The 21,301-nt window shown below is 38.1% G+C and overlaps 2 protein-coding genes across 5 annotated transcripts; both read left to right on the top strand.

The window, feature by feature from the left end:
- The first annotated feature begins 388 nt into the window (after positions 1-388).
- LOC136258219 (uncharacterized) lies at positions 389-19,770 on the top strand. 3 transcript variants are annotated; one of them, XM_066051545.1, is made up of 4 exons: positions 389-502; positions 1,890-2,031; positions 15,388-18,204; positions 19,140-19,770. In XM_066051545.1, exons 3-4 carry the CDS (start codon positions 15,393-15,395, stop codon positions 19,577-19,579), a joined length of 3,252 nt encoding a protein of 1,083 aa, XP_065907617.1. In that variant the 5' UTR covers positions 389-502; positions 1,890-2,031; positions 15,388-15,392; the 3' UTR covers positions 19,580-19,770. The 3 variants fall into 3 exon arrangements, with proteins under 3 accessions (XP_065907617.1, XP_065907619.1, XP_065907618.1); XM_066051547.1 differs by having other exon boundaries at positions 19,170-19,769; XM_066051546.1 differs by lacking the exon at positions 1,890-2,031 and having other exon boundaries at positions 403-502.
- Positions 11,712-14,138, top strand: LOC136258220 (uncharacterized). 2 transcript variants are annotated; one of them, XM_066051550.1, is made up of 6 exons: positions 11,712-12,856; positions 12,918-13,104; positions 13,155-13,385; positions 13,433-13,604; positions 13,692-13,840; positions 13,895-14,138. In XM_066051550.1, exons 2-6 carry the CDS (start codon positions 12,945-12,947, stop codon positions 14,044-14,046), a joined length of 864 nt encoding a protein of 287 aa, XP_065907622.1. In that variant the 5' UTR covers positions 11,712-12,856; positions 12,918-12,944; the 3' UTR covers positions 14,047-14,138. The 2 variants fall into 2 exon arrangements, with proteins under 2 accessions (XP_065907622.1, XP_065907620.1); XM_066051548.1 differs by having other exon boundaries at positions 11,712-13,104.
- Positions 19,771-21,301: the final 1,531 nt, after the last annotated feature.

Genomic DNA, 21,301 nt, shown 5'->3' with positions numbered 1-21,301 from the left:
CAGAGTTTTTTGATCTATTGATGCTCATGTTTTCACTGTAGTTAGCTATGATAGATTGGTCTACTGAATCTTTATGAATATATAGCTTCAAGTATTTAACGAGCTTTATAGCTAGTCATGATTCTGTTTATCATCTCTTTGCTTAAGAGCTACTTGGAATTTGTCTTTCATTATCATGCACTATTACCATCACCTTCCATATCTTCTTCTGTTTGCTCTGCAGTCTTGGAAGGTTTACTTTACCTAATGCTAATGCTACTTTTCAAGTCCCCTAAAGTCGAATGCTCGATAACTACTAGACGCGAAAATAAAACATTTCGGTTCAGTAACCACTTCCCGGCTATTAAATTATAATAAAAGGCAAGTTTAGTGTGAAAATCGATTGTGGGATATAGTAAAATCTATGGTTGGACTCAAAGTTCGGCGACGCCCATATAGATTAACAGTTGCCACCTCGGTTGCCACTTATCGATCTTTTGACTTTGTGTACAGAAGTTATCTTGTAAGTTAAATAACTGTATACCCTATTCTGTATAAGTATATTAATGTAAGTGGTTATACATAATGCTGAAGTTAACTCAGTGAACCAAAAGTTTTTTTTATTTATTTCACATTGAACTGGCTGACCGCATCTATAATCTCGTCTATACCGGTAATATACTCGAGTATCAAGCACACTCGGGCACATTAGTTGTATGAAGACTTTGGTAAGTTCGAGCATCTATGGTTCGAGGCGACCTAGGGCTGAGCGAGCGTCCCGGCGCGCCTCAAACTCACCAAAAACTTGTTCGACAGTGAAAGACAAGGGGGTGTCACTCAGGCTCTTGCTGTAGGTAGATCTGCGACCGCGGTCAAACTCTAAGTCAACGGTCAAGGCCACTAAATAGCTCTTACAGTGGGTCAAGACGATACGGAAGGTTCGAAACCCACAATCGAAAACTACGTAGCTATTATCAAGTTTACGGGATTATACGTAACTCACAAGAGGTAAGGACCTCTAAGAAGATGTTTTAAAACTCCAACAGGCATTTCGCCGTAAGTATAATGATTTTTCTCTCCCAGCTGCTGGTAGCACGCACTAAGAAATTATTATACTAGGTTACAAGCGCAGGTGCGTATAGGAAAATAGAGAAATAAGTGTAGGTCAAAAGTTCGACAAGAAATGCTCAAGTCACAAGTCAAAGACGATAAATGCTGCAAGTCAAGGGTCAAGGTGAAATTTTCCCCGGTCAAGACTTTGACCGCGGTCGCAGATCTACCTACAGCGTGAGCCGATGTGACACCCCCTTGAAAGACAACATATTATGCATCTAGCTATCCCGCGGGATTACTAAGGGATTTTGGCCCGATTTGATCTGAAATAGTGGGACATTTGACCGTTCAAAACTATTGGCGTTTGTTAATTAATTTGAAAGCTTGAACAAGTACAGACGCAATCTGTTATGGCTGACTTCTTGCGTTTCAGCACAGTGTAACCAGGGGCGGATCTAGAAACTTTCAGAGGGGGTTTCTGGTTCTCTAGAATTGCAACTTCATCCTAGCTGCAAGTTGAAGGCCAAAAAAAAAAAGATAAAGGTCACTGTGTGCTTTTCAACACTGTAAAGGTGAAGTTTTGCCAATAGAAACAGCCATAAAATGTACAAGTCTTTGTAATTTTTATCACCCAAACGAATTGTAGGGGCGCGCGCTAGTTCAGAGGGGGTTTCTGGGAACTCCAGAAACCCCCCTAAAACTGTCCCTGGTAACCAACATGCTCACTGACCTTAGTATTCCCTGTCTAGAACACTACAGACAAGTGTAGTATTTAATATCACCCTCCTCTATAAAACTGTACATAATCTCGTTGATATGTCTCCTGTTGATTTAATTCCTGTCACTTTTAACACCAGAGGTCACAGCCAAAGATTTCATCACATTTGCAGTTTCCCTTGAACAATAAGATTGTGGAATTCACTCCCACCTGACAACAACAATCACTATATACCAATTCACTACCAATTGAAACTACTGTTACTTTCCCTTACCAATCAGGTAACACGTACCATAATCAATTGTATTGTAAAAATCATATTATATGTCATACATGTGTGTTAATCCTCAAACCGAGGCAGTACATTTTGGAAATTATAATAATAAATGCCCTGTTTCCCATGGTGTAATGTATAGCCATGCTATGTGGGGATTTGACCACTAGTCATGCCCCCATGGGTAGATAATTAAATCACCCCCCTTCCCCCCATTTCCCCTGGGAAGGGTACCGGTGGAGATAATATTGATAGGTACATTAGTCTCGCATGACCAGACCGCTATCTTGCCTCCACTTTTTGTCTGTTATGTCATTAAGATAGGGTTTGATGAATTACTGTTGACAAAGTCGTGAATTTCCACCAACATTTGGTGGATTTGATGGCTAGCTGTACATCGGCATGGCAGAACATAAACTTTACCACAAAACTTTGAACAGGGCTGATACTTTTGCTACGTAGCATTTTTCCACAAGAACAGCAAGAAACTATGGTAACTGTTCATCATGAATGCAACTTTGTCAATGGTAATTCACCAGACCCTTTCTTTAGCCGGCCAATGATGTCTCAAAGAAAAAGAGGAGGCGAGGGTCTGGCCACACGAGGCTAATTATGCTGAAAAGGCAAACCTCTAGGGTCGGATTCAGCTTGTCTTCTTTACCCGGCTCTTCTTACTATATACAGGTTACTTCTTGAGTCACATTTATAACTAGCAGTGGTAGCACACTGACCTCACACTAGTTGCCATGGTCCATGGTTTAAGCCTTGGATGTTTTTTTCTTCACTAACCTTTTTGTCTAGGTTGGTTCAGTAATTGAACCAGCTTTCAATTCAGTAACCATTGCCTATCATACAGTACGATTATAATTATGAAGGGTTGGGCTTTTCTGGCCAAAAATATCACCCTGAAACAATACTTTCATGGAGCATTGGTTAGGTATAAACAAGCCCAAAAGTGCCTTAAGTACGATCTGGAATATTTTCAGTAGATTTAAAAAAAATTTATTTAGTCGAATTTTCAGTAACTGACTGCCTGACTGACTGGTGCCATTCAGACAAGCATAGCTCAATGACAGCTGTTTGATTTTCACTGTTCAACATCACTTCAGCTTGACAGGTGCCTTTTGGCATACTGCAGTACATAGAATGCATGCTTAGCTGTGTTCTCCTTTATGTTGGTCCCATTTATCTTTGTTGACAGCACAAGGTGTTGATTTGCAGTAGTTAGTGCCACGCGATGGCTTACACTTGTAACAGGAAGCGTCCGAGTTTTCCATTGTGACTGGACTGATTGCAGAGGTCCTTCACATAGTGTTCTTTGCTTATAATGCTGGATAACAGGCTGATCATAGCTGAAAAATGACCACCTTGCTATTTCAGTAATTGATAGTTGGGGAGTGCATTCAGACAAAAATAATAAGTCTGGCACCGTTCTTTCTTGTAGTGCGGTATGTGTGGGTTCACTAATAATGTTGTAAAAAATTAGGAATTTTAAGTTCGATTAGGGATTGTAGAGATAAAAAGTAGTGAAACAAGGGAGGTTGCTTACACCTGAAGATGCACTAAGTCCCTAATTCAGTTGTGGGTAGACTTAAGTAGGGATTTAATGTCCACCAGTATAGCTATAATTGTACGTGAACTTCCTTATTTCACTACTTTTTATTTCTAATGTTCACTAATCAAACTTCCTTAATGAATTCATAATCCATATTAGTATGTGCCAGTGAAGTGTTTGACATATTTGAAGAGGGAGAAATGGTCAAAGTTTGATTTTACCAATATGATACATTCAATTAGTTTTTATACCAAAGTTTGTTCCAAGTACTTTTCACTGTAAAATCTGTCCATCGACCATAAGGTCATAACTTACTTTCACTGGTCCATATCTGTTTCTTGTGTCCCAGTGTTTCAGGGTTGGTATTGTCATATATTTTTACTTTTATCTTGTAGTATTGTTTTATGTATCTGCTATTGATTTGTGTGGGTTTTTCAATTTCCGGACACCACGCCTCTACACAGCCTTTTCAGTTATGTGCAAAAAATCTGAGAGCACATAGATACCATTTCATCATTTGGATAACTCAATGTTGTACAGAGCGTATAAAACATGGGAAGTTGTATTGGCATCTTGAGTGTGAATAATAAATATATCAACTTGGTGATTTTCTACAATCCAAACCCAAAGGGGGTTTTCCACTATCAAGGGAGGATTGATAATTGATAATGCGGGCAAAGCACACTCAGCATGTGTCATTTAGGGGGTCTGGGGGCATAATTTTTGGAAAATAGATTAAATTTGGAAGTAATTTTGACACAAACTAGTTACTAAAATAAAGCGTGTGTAAATGGGAAGGTACAAACACTGGACTGGACTACTGGAATGGACTGCTGGACTGGTTTTTTGGGGGGCCTAATGTATTTTGCGGACTGGACTCACGGACTGGACTTACACACTGAGCTGGAAACAGCTTTTAAACGATAATTCAGACATTATCCATCTCTTGCAACACTGGAGACCCCACTATCGAGCTACAATTACTGATACTGCTCTTCCTTACAAGTCAACAAACTAGCACATGCACTAATTAATTAGAATACACTTACGATACACAAGTACCGGCAGTGATAAAGCATGATAGAGGCTATTGTTGTAGCGTAGATGTTTTCCTTTATTGTTTTGGCGCTAGTGCTAGGGTTGTAGAGATGAGCCAGTAACAATTCTTAGCAGGGTAGCTGTAGATGGCACCGCCCGGCTAGGTGATGGGGCTATGCAAATATACTGGCTCATCACTACAGCCCTAACACTAGTGCTAAGTACTGGAGCAACAAAGGAAAAACATCTAAGCTACAACAATGGCCTCTATCACGTTTATCACTGCTAGTACTCGTGTATCGTAAGTGTATTCTAATTAATTAGTGCATCCGCTAGTTTGTTGACTTGTAAGGAAGAGCAGTATTAGCAGTTGTAGCTTGATAGTGGTATCCCCAGTGTTGCAAGACATGGATAATGTTTGGATTATTGTGTAAAAACTGTTTCCAGCTTAGTGCGTGAGTCCAGTCCATGAGTCCAGTCCGTGAAATACATTAGGCCTTTTTTTGGTTTTAGATTGCATTTTCAATACTTTTGTTAGGCATATTGGTTATGCAACGCTTGCTTTATTCATAACTGCTTGAATGTGAGTGTGACATGTCCCAAGATTATTGTATTAGCTATGGTATTAGCGTTATACAAGTACACAAAAAATTTGGCATTTTCAACTAGAGTAGGGACCATAGTACATTGATGAACAAGTTGGAGTAGTTCGTGATATTAAGAAGTGTTATATCCCTACTGTGCTCAAGATACCATAACGGAAATGCTTGTTGTTGACTTGTTTGTTGACTTTTTTGTAAATAATTATTATGACTGGTGAACCCATGCATACCACATCTGAAATGGTGCTGCCCCCCCCCAGCTATGTTAATTATCGTCTGCAAAGTGAAGTATCCATTACGCTTCGTTGTCAGCTATGTTCAGCCTGTTACACAGCATTTTGAATCAAGAACTGTTCGAAGAGCACCTCTGTAATCCCAGCATACCGAAAGAAATGGTGCCATGCGCCCCAGTTATATCAATTATCGTCCAGATGAAAAGTGATGTATCCACTACACTTTATTGTTGGCTATGTTTAACCTATTACACAACAGTACGAATCAAGAACCGTTCAAAAAGCACCTCTGCCAACAAAATAACCACTATAAAAATTACGGACGATTTCTGTTACAAAGGGAAGCCATCACGTGCTACCACCAAATCGACACTTCATTGTCAGCAAAGATGAATGGGACGCAAAGGAAGATATTGGTAAGTCCATGAAGAATGCACTTTACATACTGTGGTATGCCAAAAGGCACCTCTCAGGCCGAAGCAACGTCGAACAGTGAAAAAATCAAGCCTGTAGCCTTAGCTATTATCGAGTTACACTTGCATCAGTCTGTTACTTACTTAGTCAGTCAGTAGAAAATTCTGTTAAATAAATTATTTTAAATTCCGTAGCAACTTGTTGAAAGCGTTTCGGGTTGGTCTGAAAGCTTGTTAGCTTAGCTTTACCTAACCAATACTGCCTCATTGTCATCAGGGGAAATTGAGGTTGTTTTATGGGTGATGTAATTTCATGGGCCATGCCTACTCCTTTGTGGTCCCTACTATGCAGTACGATATATACAGTACGATTATAGTTTGAAATTTCATGTTATTGTATAGAAATGCCTCCTTGGTGCCTTCTCTACCAAACCATTCTATTTTGTAGGGGAGTAGTACAGCACACATACGTAATATTACAACTTACTACTAGGTATGATTATGACTATGTAGTAGGGTTGAGACAAATAGTTCGAAGCTTCGAAGCTTCGTTCGGTCTCATAACATTCGGATGTTCTTTTACCCCACCAAAGCTTCGTTACTATGGATACCAACATGTTAAACCAGTTGCACAAGTATTATCACTCCTTGTGGAAGCTGCCATTTACATATTTTTTGATGTAATTGTAGTTTAAACAATGGTTATACTGGAGCTATAACAAAGTGTAGGAGTTTGTGCTACAGCGTACACCCTAAGAACCATCAATTGTGGTCATTAATAGTTGACATGACATTTGCAACAAAGCTTCGAAGCTTCGGTAACATTTTGAAAAGAAGCTTCGGAGGATGTATTTGTACATTCGTTCCAACCCTACTATGTAGGTGTTGTATAGGTGTAATTACAGGTACTGATATAATTATCATTTCAACATCTAATCCCCTGAAAATGTTTACACCGTGTCTTTGTGCAAATCTAGCAGTTCATCCAGAATATCTCACTTCAATACTGCTTTCATTGGGGGATCAACATGGACACTATTATCATTCAACTTTGAAACAGGGCACGCTATATGTTAGAATTAAAGCACCGCGGCGTGTGTGTATGGAAAATACAGTACGAGGGGGTGTGTAGAGAGGCTAAATACAGCACGAGGCGAAGCCAAGTGCTGTATTTGCCTCGAGACACCCCTGAGTGCTGTATTTTTTGTACACACAAGCAAGGCGGTACTTTAAGTGTTACTGTATATTGTACTTCTTGGTCGTCTGGCTTGGAGCGATTTTCTCTAGTACTCAAACCGCTGCAATTTTCAGTGATCAGGATATCAGTAAGTGTTTAACTAATCTATTTCTAGTTGTAGAACAAACTAATAGGATTAGTTTGGCTAGTTTTAGCAACAATGTCACGCACGTGATCAATGTTGATGTCTTAGTGGGGTCGTGTTTAAAGAGCTTCATGATCAGACGATCAGTAAGTGTTTATGCAATCTATTCCTAGCCATAGAACGAACTCATAGGATTAGTTTGGCTGGTTTTAGCGATTTACAGTGTGTTGTTTACGCAACATTCCACAAATAAATTCTCAGCATAACTGTACTGTATTTGCTCAATTAAGTGCATAACTGTATTGTATTTGCCCAATTAGCTGCATAACTGTACTGTATGACTCATACAGTAGAGTTATGCAGCTGATTAATACTGTATGGACAATACTATACGTGGCATTGTTTTGATCCTCCCACACAAAGTACAATATGTGCAAGTAGTTGCTTTGGTTGAGAATGTATATACCAAATAGGCATGGATTTCTGAGGGATACGTTTTCACAAATACAGCAATAAACACAACCCTGTACCCAAGAATGTGAAAAATGAACTAAATGACCAAAAATACACCAGTCCAGTAGTCCATTCCAGCATTTGTACCTTCCCTGTTTATACAGGTTTGGGGACTAAGAAAACAGGTATCATGACTCATTAGATTGAAATTGACATCACTTTTCACAAAAATAAAACACTTAAGTTTTGACAGGACAATGAAGCATGCATAACCATGTCTCCCTGGGTAACTAGTACATAAACATGTATAAGGAAAATTAGGAATTTTAGGGATCATAGAAATAAAAAGTATAGTGAAGCAAGGAAGGTATACCTGAAGGTTAAATTATTATCTTCAAGTGTAGGTGACCTCCAGTGACATGTTATGTGACTAAACTCTCTGACTCTCTACACTGTGAGTTAGTGTTGTGAACCAATATCAAAAAAACAGGTGTCTATGTCAAGTCAATTATTGCAGTTTTTCCCACCCACCTGCTAAACCATAAACTATCCCTGCTGTCACAACATAACCTCAAAGCATGTGTAATTGTGTGATTGTAATAACTGTTATTTTAAGGCAGGATGTTGATGGGGTCAGTTATGTAGTTGAACTCTGTGACTTGTAACTGAATTCTTCACAGGATGACTTGTTCTTAGCTGAACTCTCAACAGGGTGACATGAAATGTTATTGAGCTCCCTAAAGGATAATACATAGCTGAATTTTATACGGTACAGCTCAGCTCTCTACATTGGTACTCTCTACAGAGTAACTTGTTTTATAGCTACAGTCAAGGTAGATGAATGCTCTAACATGGCGACTGCACCATTTTGATCATACATTTGAATAATTTTACAGTGTATTTTGCTGGGCAGCACAGCTGGTATACCAAGGAAAAACAGAGACAAAATTACAACAAGATCAAGACACACTATAGTGTGTCGTGTGGCCAAGCAAGCCAACATTCCAAACCGTAAGTATATTGACAGGAAGAAAAAAAGTGGCATTTTTGCGCTTGCATAGCTCCATGGCCCCTTCTCCAAGGCACACCATTTTTGCATTATAGCTGTCTGCCAGGTAGGGTAGGCTGCACAGAAAATTAGATTAAATTTGTACCAGCCATTTGCAAGATATGAACATTCAAAAGTTCAAATTTTCCTAATTTTTTTTTTCTTAAGTCATAGTGGGTCTACAAGGGCTTCAATTTCTTTGCATACTTTGCTAAAGTTGTTATAAAATGCAAATGTGCAACTCTGTCAACAATTGCCACAAATTTTGGTGCAACTAAAGAGTACATAAAGGTGAATTAACGTTCTAAGTTTGCTATGAATCTTATAAATATCCATGGAGTTGTGAATGTTTATTTGCATAGAAAAGATCAAACGTTCCTCACAGCTACAGGGTAAACTGAGCATCTTCACTTGTACTTGACTAAAGTACTGTCAGAATGTACTTTTAAGTGTTTCCTTAATTGATTTCAACTAGATCTTTATTTGTGCTTAGATACCCCAAAAGTATTTGTAGCATACCTATTATTGACCACCTGAGCTTTGACATGCCATAAATCAGGCATCCAACATTGTAGAACAGTGAAATTTTTGATGGAGCTATATTATCTCTTAGCACACACGGTAAAATTGTATCCCGCAATGAAAAGTATACGATAATGGTGGCGGTTATAGTGAAGGACATGCATGTATCCATTGTCAATACCTATTATTGACTTATGTATAAATTTCATTAGCTACAGTATGATCACCAATTCTAAGAAATGATAAATAGCTATGAATTTGCACAAATAGTACAACTATACAAACAGCTTAACCAACGACAAGACAAGGGTCTACACCTAAAATATGAATCAGTTTAAATGTACTGTCATATATAACATACATTCACATAATACTTCACACATGTACATGTAGGCAATAATCAACTAGTAAACACTAGCTAGTTGTGGCTCTCATTAATGCATGCATGCAGTCCACTCACTCCCTTATCAACTTCTAGACAGCTACCACTTCCTAGTCGAAACTGGTTCAGGTACCACTAAGCATGTGCTATCTTTGACTTATTTTGCTGATCTCTAATGTTCTTTGCTGTTCACTTCTTCATTTTTGACTTCCATACTTCTTTTTCTCATCATCTCTCCTTTTTTCTATTTGCTTCTTGGCCATTCTTTCAGCTCTTTCTCTCTTTCCTTTTCTATAATTGCCACTAAAATATTTATAATATATACAGATTGATTACAGCAACATCCAACGGCCTCGACTTGTTTGTCAAGTGCTTAGTTCATACTGCATTGCTGGAGCACATAGAGAACATGACAACAACACCACATAGCTACAGCATACACAACTACACACTACAAAAAAACAAACCCTGACATCCCAGAAGATTTACCTCTATGGGAGCAGAACAAGATAAAGCTAAGCAACTCAATATATTATGTACACTATTGCCACTGACCCAAAAGATGACAGTGCAACTGCAGCCCCTAAAAGTGATCATGTCACCACAGCCTAAGAAATTACAATACCATCATCAAATGTTACTTCTCAAAGCCAGCTTTTCAAATAGCTCGTATAGAAATTTAGCCAGTTGCTAAAAAATACTTCTCACAAAATCATTCACAACCCCTCTTTATTTTTTTTCCTAACTGCTACGGATTGTGATACATCCCTAACTCTACCTATTTCTCCATCCCAAGCCTTGGCCAGTTTATTATCTTAATATATTCAGGCATCAGGTCATAACAGAAATTGTGCGTTTAACACTGTAGATGAAGCAGTGTTGTCCTCTTGCTTCCATCATTCACAAATCCATGCTTAACGTGAAGCTCGTACCATCCGGCAAATCATTGACTTGCTGTGCCACCACTACACTTTATACTTTGCAGTATTGATTTCTTATCTTTGTAAAATTGTAAAAATACAGGATAGTCTGAAGGGAGAGTAGGTTCAACCGTAGAATTAACCTGAGATTAGTATATATCTATGGTTCAACAGCCACTTAACTTGCATCTCCATAAAACTGCTTAATTATTTGGATGCTAGTGGTCATTAGTTGGTGTGGTCTACTGGTCAATAATAGGTGGTGGTTGATAATTGATGAGTTGCTCAAGTACTTCTTAAATATATTCCATGTCTGAATTTTAATCTGATTTCATTGAAAGCACTAGCTTCCACTGTGTACTTTCCAATTTTCAGCTCATTCCCTCCAAAGGTACGTTTGTTTTCAGTCTTGTAGGCATGAAGACAACGTATTATTTTTTATATATGAAACTAGATTTCTCACTGTTACACATGATTGAAGTTTTTGTATAAAAAAGTTGGTCAAACTTTCAGCAGCCCATATTTACAATTAAAATGGAGGTATAACAAAAAGCACTAACCCATGCTAATGCTATGTTTTAACCGTTCTCATTCCCCAAAAAATCACGCTGTGTTTAGACCATCTCCTGTGGCAGGATTTGAGGGGTATTTTAGATTCATATATTATAAAGAACTCTATAAAACTACTTCAGTGTTTTAGTCAAGTACAAAACTAGTGTTAGAGTAACTGACTGTTCTATTAGAGTATCTTGATCTTGTAAAGTACATGAGAGACAGAGTCCCTTCTGAATAAAAATGGAGAGGCTGCTGTCCAGCTAGCCTTAAGTGCTTCCAGCACCACTCTTACTTCTGATGATTGTCCGTAATAGGAGTAGTCTATCACTATAAGTAGATTTCATAATAAACAACTAGGAACACCAACTACACAACATCTTGTACATGCCTATTGCAATAGCTGCCAAGGATTCCTCATGCAGTACATTATTACCAATTACAGTGGAAACTCTATTACGGACATTTTGGGACCTAGAATTTTTGGACAGTTTTTGCTGAACATAGAGGTTTTCCTCTTTCAGAGGTAAAAAATTTATTGACCAGACCTGTTAGAACCAAAATGTTTGTCCTTATTATGGAAGTTTTTTCTATTGTGTCCTTAATTCGGCGAGTTTGTTAAAGGTCCACTGAAATGGTAAAATCAACTTATACTATAACTATTCCTCACTACTAGTAATGCAAGTTGGTGCATGTGATTTAGTCTGATTCCACTTAGTTTAGGAGATACAGCAGATTTTAGGTCTTTGTGGTTGATGACGCGTGACGCATCATAACGCATCATATCCAGAATTCTCGTTGTATAAAATATGTATACTGATCAAGCAATATCTATTCTAAGATAGATAAAAACTCGAGTAAGCTTCTGTAAAGGCTTTAAGCATGCCAAGCTGCTGTGTAGTAGCCGGATGCAACACTGAAAGTGGCGAGGGATACAGTTTGCACCAGTTTTCTCATGACGATGCAATACGAGCTAAATGGTGCAACTGTGAAACAGTAAGTCACAACTTTACTTTAGTCACAGCTAAATGGTATATTAGTCGAACATCATCGCACGTGCCACAACTGTACTCCAACAAATTCATCCACAGTCTGGTAGAGCTATATTGTTAATATTTTAGTGCAAATACAAGTTACTTTACGTTAGCCACAGCCTGTGCTGCAGTCCTAGCACACTGCTGACAGGATGACGTGTTTAGACACTCATTTCACTCGGCGAAATTCAAATGCCACGTATTGCATGAAATCCCACCTGTCTTTCTTGCTAGCAGAACTTGTAAGCTTGTGACTGATCCGCCTGACTGACTGACAAAGTAAAAATAATAGACTACACTGCCATACAAAGATCCAGTGTGATTGCCTCGAGAAACAAAACTTGGTACATTTAACACTTTATCACCTCGTAGGCAGTAGGTTCGTAGCGTCATCTGGTCTCCTTTGAGTTGCGACTCCTGCCACGGCTAGGTCACTTAGAGCGGGTCACTCTTTAGATTCGAAAATGCTCTATCACGTGAGTAATCTAGGCTAGATATAGTAGTGTCTCTCTAATATTTTCGTTCGGTGGATTCACGAGAGAGTTGAATGTTGTGTTCGATGTTGTGTGTGCGCATTCACTAGCAACTCCCGGTGATACCACGTAGTAGCGCACATAATTTATAGTCATTTGCGTGTCAGTTTAATACTGGTAAGCTTGTGACGGAGGTTTTAAAAAAAGAAAGCAGTACGGTGATGGGGGGGCAAATGCCTCCCCTTGCCCCCCCTTGGCTACGCCTCTGATATAGAGTTAGTACAAGTAAGTCACAACTTTACTATAAAGGTGGTGTTTAGTATGTACTTGACTACTTCTGAATCAGAGTAACGTCGTCAAATCCAGCAACCATATGGAAAAGGAGGGACTATCTCGTGCACTTCAATATCTACATGATAATTCACTAACAATTGGTATGCTGATCACAGACAGACACAAGCAAATAAATAAATTCATGAGTCAGAGTTATCCTGACATAGAGCACCAGTATGATGTCTGGCATGTTGCTAAAGGTAAATTCCACACTGTTAGTCTGCAGCGTATCACCTTTGAATCTTTATAGGACTGAAGAAAAAATTGCAGAAGGCTGCTAAATATACGGATTGCATGGTGGTTGGGGAGTGGACCAAGAGCATCACCAATCACATGTATTGGTGCACAGCCTCCTCTCCAGATGGTGATGAAAAAGTGAAGAGATGGAAATCTTTAATGGACCATCTTTGTAATGATCACAGCAACTGCTATGGTGACCATACTGACCTAGAAAATAGGCATAAAAAATGGCTAATACCAGGTACATAGCATATTTTGAGATAAATTCCGTTGTCAATACATACATAGGCAGTAAGGCATGTGAGAAAGTTAGTGACCTTATAACAAACAAGCAACTATTGGCAGATGTCAGGAAACTATCATCTCATCATCAGACCAGTAGTTTTGAAAGCTACCATAGTGTGGTAAATCATTTTGCACCCAAGCTACTGGCCTTTTCATATGTAGGAATATACTGCAGGTATAAAAGTGATTGCCATTACGTGTAACTTTGGTATAAAGGTGATTGTCATAATGTGTAAATTTAATAATTCATTCTATATTGCAGACTGTTAATTGCTGTGATGCATTTCAATGAGAATTTTGAAAGGCCGCAGGCAGTAACTAAGTCTCGCAGGGAAAAGATGAAGTTTTACTTTTCCAAAGCCAAACAAGGGGAATGCACACCTAAAATTGTGCCAGTGCCACCAACTTATAGTAAGCCATGTACATATATAAATAATAATTATCATTCATTAAATTAATTTTTAGGGTATGCATCAGAATTAATGGAAAAAGCGATATACTTCATTACACACCCTGATGAGAGACCACCTTTGCCAGAAGAGCCACCATCTTTAACCAGCCAATACGAACATCCTGACAAAGATTTAATACCATTGTTTTCACGTTATAAAAAGTAATCATTAATATATATATCACTATAAACAAGAGTATATAACCTCTTCCATTATATACTCTTGCTATAAAGTAATACATCAATTAAGAATATGAAGACATACTTAATCTAAGGTGTTGGTGGTGGATGTCGATGCCCAGTGTATTCCTCTGATGGAAACTCATGCCGAATCCTGGACACAACGCATGATGGTAGCACTACACGTCTGTGTCTGCCCAAATAGTGCCATCCCCACCAAGTCATCTGTCTATAGGCCAGGTATCGGAATCTCCTTGAGGAGACAGCAGCATAAACACAGAAGCAATTTTATTGGCAACAACCTGTTTTCATCATCAGGAATATCACTACTGCTATGGTGATAACAATGAATATGCAGTGACACCAGTAACACAGTCTGGCACAAGCACACAGTAGCAAAATCTGTGTGCTGTGTTACACATTCTGGACAAGTTGTTAGACCAGGTTCATCCAAAATGGCTAAAGTCTGTTCAATTTCTTTACAGCAGATAGACTCCCTTTGTGTGGACATTGCTTCACACTGGCCACACAAGCACCCACAGGCACAATAGCTATAAGCTGCATGCTAGCTATACTCAGTAAAAGAAAATAAACATATAGTGAATAGTACCACAGTCCATATTGACTTACCAATCAGTATTTCCCACACGATCGCCTCCTGTACCTTCACTTTCTGTGCATGGATACGATCATTGGTACAGAACTAGACCCAGGCTCCTCATCACGACTGTACACCGGCTCAAAGCGATATGGCGATACTTCGGTCGGTACGGATAAGTACAACTCTTCGCTTGCCTCTACTGATGAACATGACGAGATAGAATCGTCTGAATCATTGTCACTGACTGAAGAAACGGTCGAGCTGCCATCATGTTCCATCATAATACGTGTAATACAGGTCTTGCGGTTCTTGGTCTTGCATCACAGATTTAATTACGCATGACGTAACTGAACTTTGCGGGTTAATATCTTGGTTTATCAATATAATTCAATTATTAAAATGGTGTTTTTGTGTATTGCACGTTACTAACTATACTTCCACATGATAAAATCGGATATGAATTTTTCATTTCAGTGGACCTTTAAGAGAGGTTCCATTGTATATAATTACCATAGAAACCTAATGTTCCTTTTTAAATACATATGAAGTCATATAAGGCTAATAATGATAGTGTTGTGCCAACTTGGCTTCTTTTCTGTATCTTAATTAAGAATTCGCAATAAATCACTTGTAGGCACTTTGAGCTTTATGATCTCTACTATATAGTATTGCCATACTGTTTGACATTTGTGCTTGTAGATGAAACATATTTTACCTTTTTCACAGACTGGATGACTGCAATGAGCTTTGACATGTTTATAGTTGGCAATCAATACACTGGAAAATCAAATATTATTGAACGATTTATATACTGGGATTCATTTAAACTCAGTAATCATATGAGTTGGAATGAAATCTATGTACTCAAACTGAACTTTGATAACCAACAGAGGCAGATGAAATTTGTAGATTATACTGGACTTTCAGCACATTGGCGCGATTTATCACCATTGCGTCTTGTTTTCAATGCAGTTGGTTGTATATTAGTATTTGATCTCACTGATCAAGATTCTTTTGATGCTGTTCCAATGTGGCTGAATAAACGGATTAGGGTAATATGTCCTCACATAAAGGTTGTACTTGTAGGGGCTAAATGTGATTTAGCATCTAAACGAGTTGTTGCTCTTCATCAGGCGGAAGAGCTTGCAAGTGAGCTTGGCATAATATATATTGAAACAAGTGCCGAAACAGGACATAACATCAGTAACGTTTTTAAAATTTTATTTGAGGAGTGTTTTGAAAATGCGAATATCCAAATACGACACATTCTTGGTGAAAGAACCTGTATCCAAATAGATACTCCAAATCATCAAATAGAACAGAATGCTATTCTTCAACTTCAGGACAATAAATTGAGTTCTCTGAACAAAGAAAGCAGCATTAAATTGTTACAGCAAAGGTTGGACAAAGCCAAGAAACAGCATAGAACTGTTCCAGTCAGATTTCTCAAAGTATTATTGACAGGATCTGGGGCTGCAGGTAAAACCAGTTTTAGTCATTTGCTGTTAAAGAGGAAATTCATCACAGAACACCACAGTACTAATGTTGTACATGCTAATCATGCAGTGTCAGTTTCTAAAGCTGTAATTCAGTCATCTTCTGTCAATGAACAAGTGACTTGGATTGAACTTGGTTTTGATCTTCAAATTAGTCATCTTCAGTCTGTTTTACGGTCTTCTTCTAAATCACCTGTATCTATTAAAAATGTTACCAAGTCTGATTTACGGTCACCTCAGTGGAATACTGAAAAGATTCAACCAAGTTACACCTCTATAACTCAAAGTATTACAAGAACTGATATAGTGAAGCAGTGGTTTACTAAATTTCTTGTAGGGGATTCAGTCAAAAGAGAACATTTACTTACATTTGATAACATTCTTGATAGTAGCCTTGATGAAAACACTAACAGTAGTTCTGATACACTAGTCTACCAGCCTGATGAGGTGCTGAATGTTATTACTTTGCTGGATACTGGTGGCCAGCCTGAGTATATCCATTTACTGCCCACCATTAATATATATCATACGGTAAACTTTATTGTTCATGACTTGTCGAAGAAACTTGATGATCAGGTATTGGTGAAGTACAGTCAACATGGCAAACAAATTATCACACCATATCACTTGAACTATTCCAATATTGACATGATCAAACTGCTAATGTCAGCTGCCAATGATGCTGCAGAAAGACCCTCCTCTCATATACCACAATTGGTCTCAATTCCCGGTTCTGATAAGAACTCATATTTGTGCCTGGTGGGTACTCATGTGGATCAAGTCACATCAGATATCGTTGATGATACTGCTAGCAAGCTTACCAGTATGGTAGATGATATGAAATGTCAAGCAATGGTATGGCAGAATACAAATGGAAATGTTCTTTTTCCAGTAGACAATACCACTGCTGGTAGAATAAATGAAGATCCAGTGGCAGACATAATTCGAAACAAAATAGAACAGTTGACTTCAACAAAAGATATCTACAATGTTCCAGTTACTTGGATGCTGCTGGAATTAGAAATTCAGAAGTTTTGTACTAAAGAGAATCGATCGAATATGTCTTTCCAGGAGTGTGTTGTGTTAGCTAATTCTAGTGCCTTATTTTCTGATGCTGAGGAAGTCAAAAACGTTCTCAGGTATTATCATCTGTTAGGAATCCTGTTGTATTATGAAGAAGTTCCTGGTTTGTGTGATTATGTCATCACAGATCACCAGTGGTTTTTTGACAAGTTGAGCAGTGTTGTTTGCCTCACATTCCAAGATGGGTCCAGTAACCGTCGTGCTGTCCAGAAGTTGAAATATCAAGGATTGCTTACCAAGGAACTGTTTCAGCATGTAAATTGGACAGATAATATCAGAAAAGAATTTTTTCTGCTACTGCTAGCTCATATGAAAATTATTGCCCCTGTCTTTGCAGAAGAGAATGACAACAACTTTTGTGTGGTGGATGAAGAAGAATACTTTATACCATTCATCCTGCCAACATACCCATCTAAGCAAAAGAACAACCATCTCTTTAATTATGGTCATATGCAAGGTGAGCCATTATTGATCAGATTTCAATCAGGTCTTCTACCTAGAGGACTTCTCTGTTGTTTGGTTGTTGAACTGCTCCAAAATCCACCAAATGGCTGGCATCCTCACTTCTCTAAAGGAGACACTCACCACACTTTCAGGAACCTCATAACATTCAGTTTACCCAATGCTTATTCTCTGTCCTTGTTTGATGGTATATCTCATTTGGAAGTACAGATCAGACACCCTCAAGAAAAATTTTCCTCTATCCATTTTGAAGTGTACAAGAGTTTGGTCCATGCATTAACTGAAGTTTGTCAACACTTGAACTTTGATCACAACAGATTACAGTATGGTTTCCTGTGTCAGTCATGTAGTGATAGTCCTGATGATCACATTGCTATTGTTCCTGTTGTGACTCCTTCATTATGTTATGCTGAGTGTAGCATTAATAGTACACAACATGTACAATTGTCCTCATCACATCTGATGTGGCTTTTACCTTCTGGTCAAGTTCTGACTATCAGTGGTAAGTTGTTCATAAAGTTATAGCTATACATTGAAATTATACAGTATGCAGTATATTTAGCACATATAATATGTGTGTTGATGCTGTGTATCTTCTATCCTGAGTTCTGCATGTAGTGAGAAAATCCATCAAGCTGCACTAAACTGACAAAACTAGGTGAACTGGGCTGATGGGTTGAGGACGCAATGTTGCACTTGATTTTGTTTAGCAGTATATTTTCTATACATAACAGTATACTGTATTAACTACAACAAAGAGTATAATGAAGGGGGAGGGCACCCCTCATTATATTCTTGCTACAACGTATACTGTGCTTCTGATAGACTCCAAACTGTTTCATTCTATGAAAACATTGATACACTTACTGACTATTGTAACGTGGGAAACTTTAGTGTTATAAAACTGTGGCAAGGTCTGATTGGCAAATCTGGTGAATTGTCATTTTTTGCCACAATACATAATGACGGCAGGAAATATACTTAGGCGGGGGAAAATGTTTGGGACAATTTGCCAATGTTTTATACTGCCAAAGTTTCCTACAGCACATTGGCTATAACAGTGCATGTAGCTTACTTATTTCAGATGGTTCAATACTTGTTATTTTATTGTACACTTGTTGTACATAGCTCATTATTCAGCATGTTTGTTACTGGTTCATGTTTGATGTATGGTATGAACCAGTAGCCAACCATTAAATAAGTTTAGTCGATGATCTGGCCAATCTGGCATATGGTGGGAAGGAATACAATCATCCAAAATCACTATTGATTTTTACAGAGATCGCTTACTCATTTAAATGGTAGCATAGTAGCTTTGTATACCCAACCTGAAGTTTATTTTACATTTTATTGTATGTTTTCTTCATGTCGATGTGTACTTTATGGGTAATTACGTATAGTTACATGTGGGGATCTTTAAAATTGATTTATTCACAGTTCACACATTAACAACTGTTCATGATGTAGATTCTGTGAAGGATCAATACTCCCCAAACAGCACCCAAACTGATGACTGTGAACATCTACCAGAATTAACATCCCTGTCTCTGTCAGACGGTGACCAACCAGCTATGAAGAGACCAGTCATGAGAGTACTACATGACATAATATTACCAAGGGTAGCAGCTCACTGGAGCGTACTAGCTGATTATTTGGAGTATGAACTTGAGTACAAACAGTTAATACAAAAGAAGTGCAACAATGACCCTTTGGAGTGTTGTGTTATGTTACTAGAAGATTGGTTGTCTAGCAAACGAGGAGTCTCCCCCAAGTCTTGGAGAGTTTTGATCAAGGTTCTGAGAGAGATAAAGGTCCTGACTTCAGCAGCAGAAAAGATTGAAGAAGACCTAATAAATGCTGGAGTAAAAATATCCTAAAACTATACAAACAAGACCTGTATTTAACATAGTAATTTCTGTGCAGTTTTCCTGTTTTACTTTTTGCATCAAGTATTAATGTATCTGATTTTTTGAATAACTGTTTAATTTTAATAATCCATTATTCTTTAATTTAATTCATTGCATGATCTAATAGCTGTACTATATGTCAACTATTTTGTTTAAGCTATATACAAGAGGAAATGCTCTGCACTACACTGCAGATCTGTACATAATATGATGGGTGATTTTAAAGGGGTTTCTGGAAACAGAAACCCTGCATGGGGCTGGAACAGCTATCCATGCAGTCCTTAGGCTGCTAGTTAGGCAACTAGTATTATAGTGATACAACTATATATAAACTCATATATAGGACATAATACACGAATCATGCTCACTGATACTTTCACAGTAAAACTCCAGGATCACAAGTATTTTTGAGAGTCTAAGAGTGAGATACTCTAATAGAACAGTCATCTATTCTAATAGAAAATTCAGTTGAAATATTTAACAATGCTAGTTCCCACAATTTATTTATTTTTAGGATGCAATTTATCCAAACTGACTAAAATCACTAAATCTATGTGTGCTTTTCAAAGGCTTCATTTTTTATATCCACTTGTACAGTAGCAGTACAGGGGCGGATCTAGGATTTATAAAAGGGGGGGGCTAACTCAAGGTACTAATCTCTTGGGTAGAGGTGTGCAAAGCACACTTCCCAGCATACGGAGCATGCTAGACCTAGGGGGTCTGGGGGCATGCCCCCCCCAGGAAACGTTTGAAAAATAGATGCTAAATATTGCAATTTGAGGACATTTCCACATAAAATTTATATACTGCCTTTAGATTATAGGTATGGCTCTCTGAAGCATTTTGTTAATGGAAATGTTTGGGTAGGTACAGACAACCAAGTACATGATGCACACCTCTCACAATTGCACAACACTGAATAGGTGCATGTTAGAATAATAATGTCAAAAGTGGAAAATTTTGAAATTTGAACAATACAAGATTGAATCTGAGAGCATTTTTAATGGAGATTGTGTACCTGAAGTAAGTATTGCCGTACATATTAACTACACAAGTAGATGAATGAAGCCCTTTAAACAGACCAATGCACTTCATTGTACGTATAGGTGCAGGCAGATTTGGAAAAATTCCATAACAGAATCAACTACATGTTTCCAGTGAATGTTCTATTAGAGTAGTTAGCTGACTGCTCTATTAGAGTATCTCGATCTTGTACACCTCCAATGCTGATCCGGGTCCTTGTTGCATAAACTTTAGCATAAATCCACTGATAATACCTTGGAAAGATGTTTATAAGGTGGTTTTATGAGTATTTGTATTATTAGTGATCATATAATTATGCTAAGACAAAATTTCATTATAATTCTCAGCATATTGATCAAGTAAAGCCTAAATATGAAGGGGGGGCTTCAGCCCCCAAAGCCCCCCACCCCTGAATCCGCCCCTGCAGTACTTAATGTCACTCACTGAGGAATACTGTATTCATGTATGCATGCACCACTGAAATTGTTCTCAAATTCAATCTCAAAGCATTCAACCTGCAAATTTTTCCTGTAAGGAATATCTAATCAAAAACAGCCAAACCGTGAAAAAAGGTGCGGCCCCCAAAAAGGCCATGGTGAAAAAAGATGTGAAATCCAAGGTGGCGGCCAAGAAATGGCTGTGATGGTAGGTTAATGGTTACATTTTAAT

This window comes from Dysidea avara, chromosome 6 (assembly GCF_963678975.1).
Source record: "Dysidea avara chromosome 6, odDysAvar1.4, whole genome shotgun sequence".
Lineage (NCBI taxonomy): Eukaryota > Metazoa > Porifera > Demospongiae > Dictyoceratida > Dysideidae > Dysidea > Dysidea avara.
This window is presented reverse-complemented; position numbering and strand designations above follow the sequence as displayed.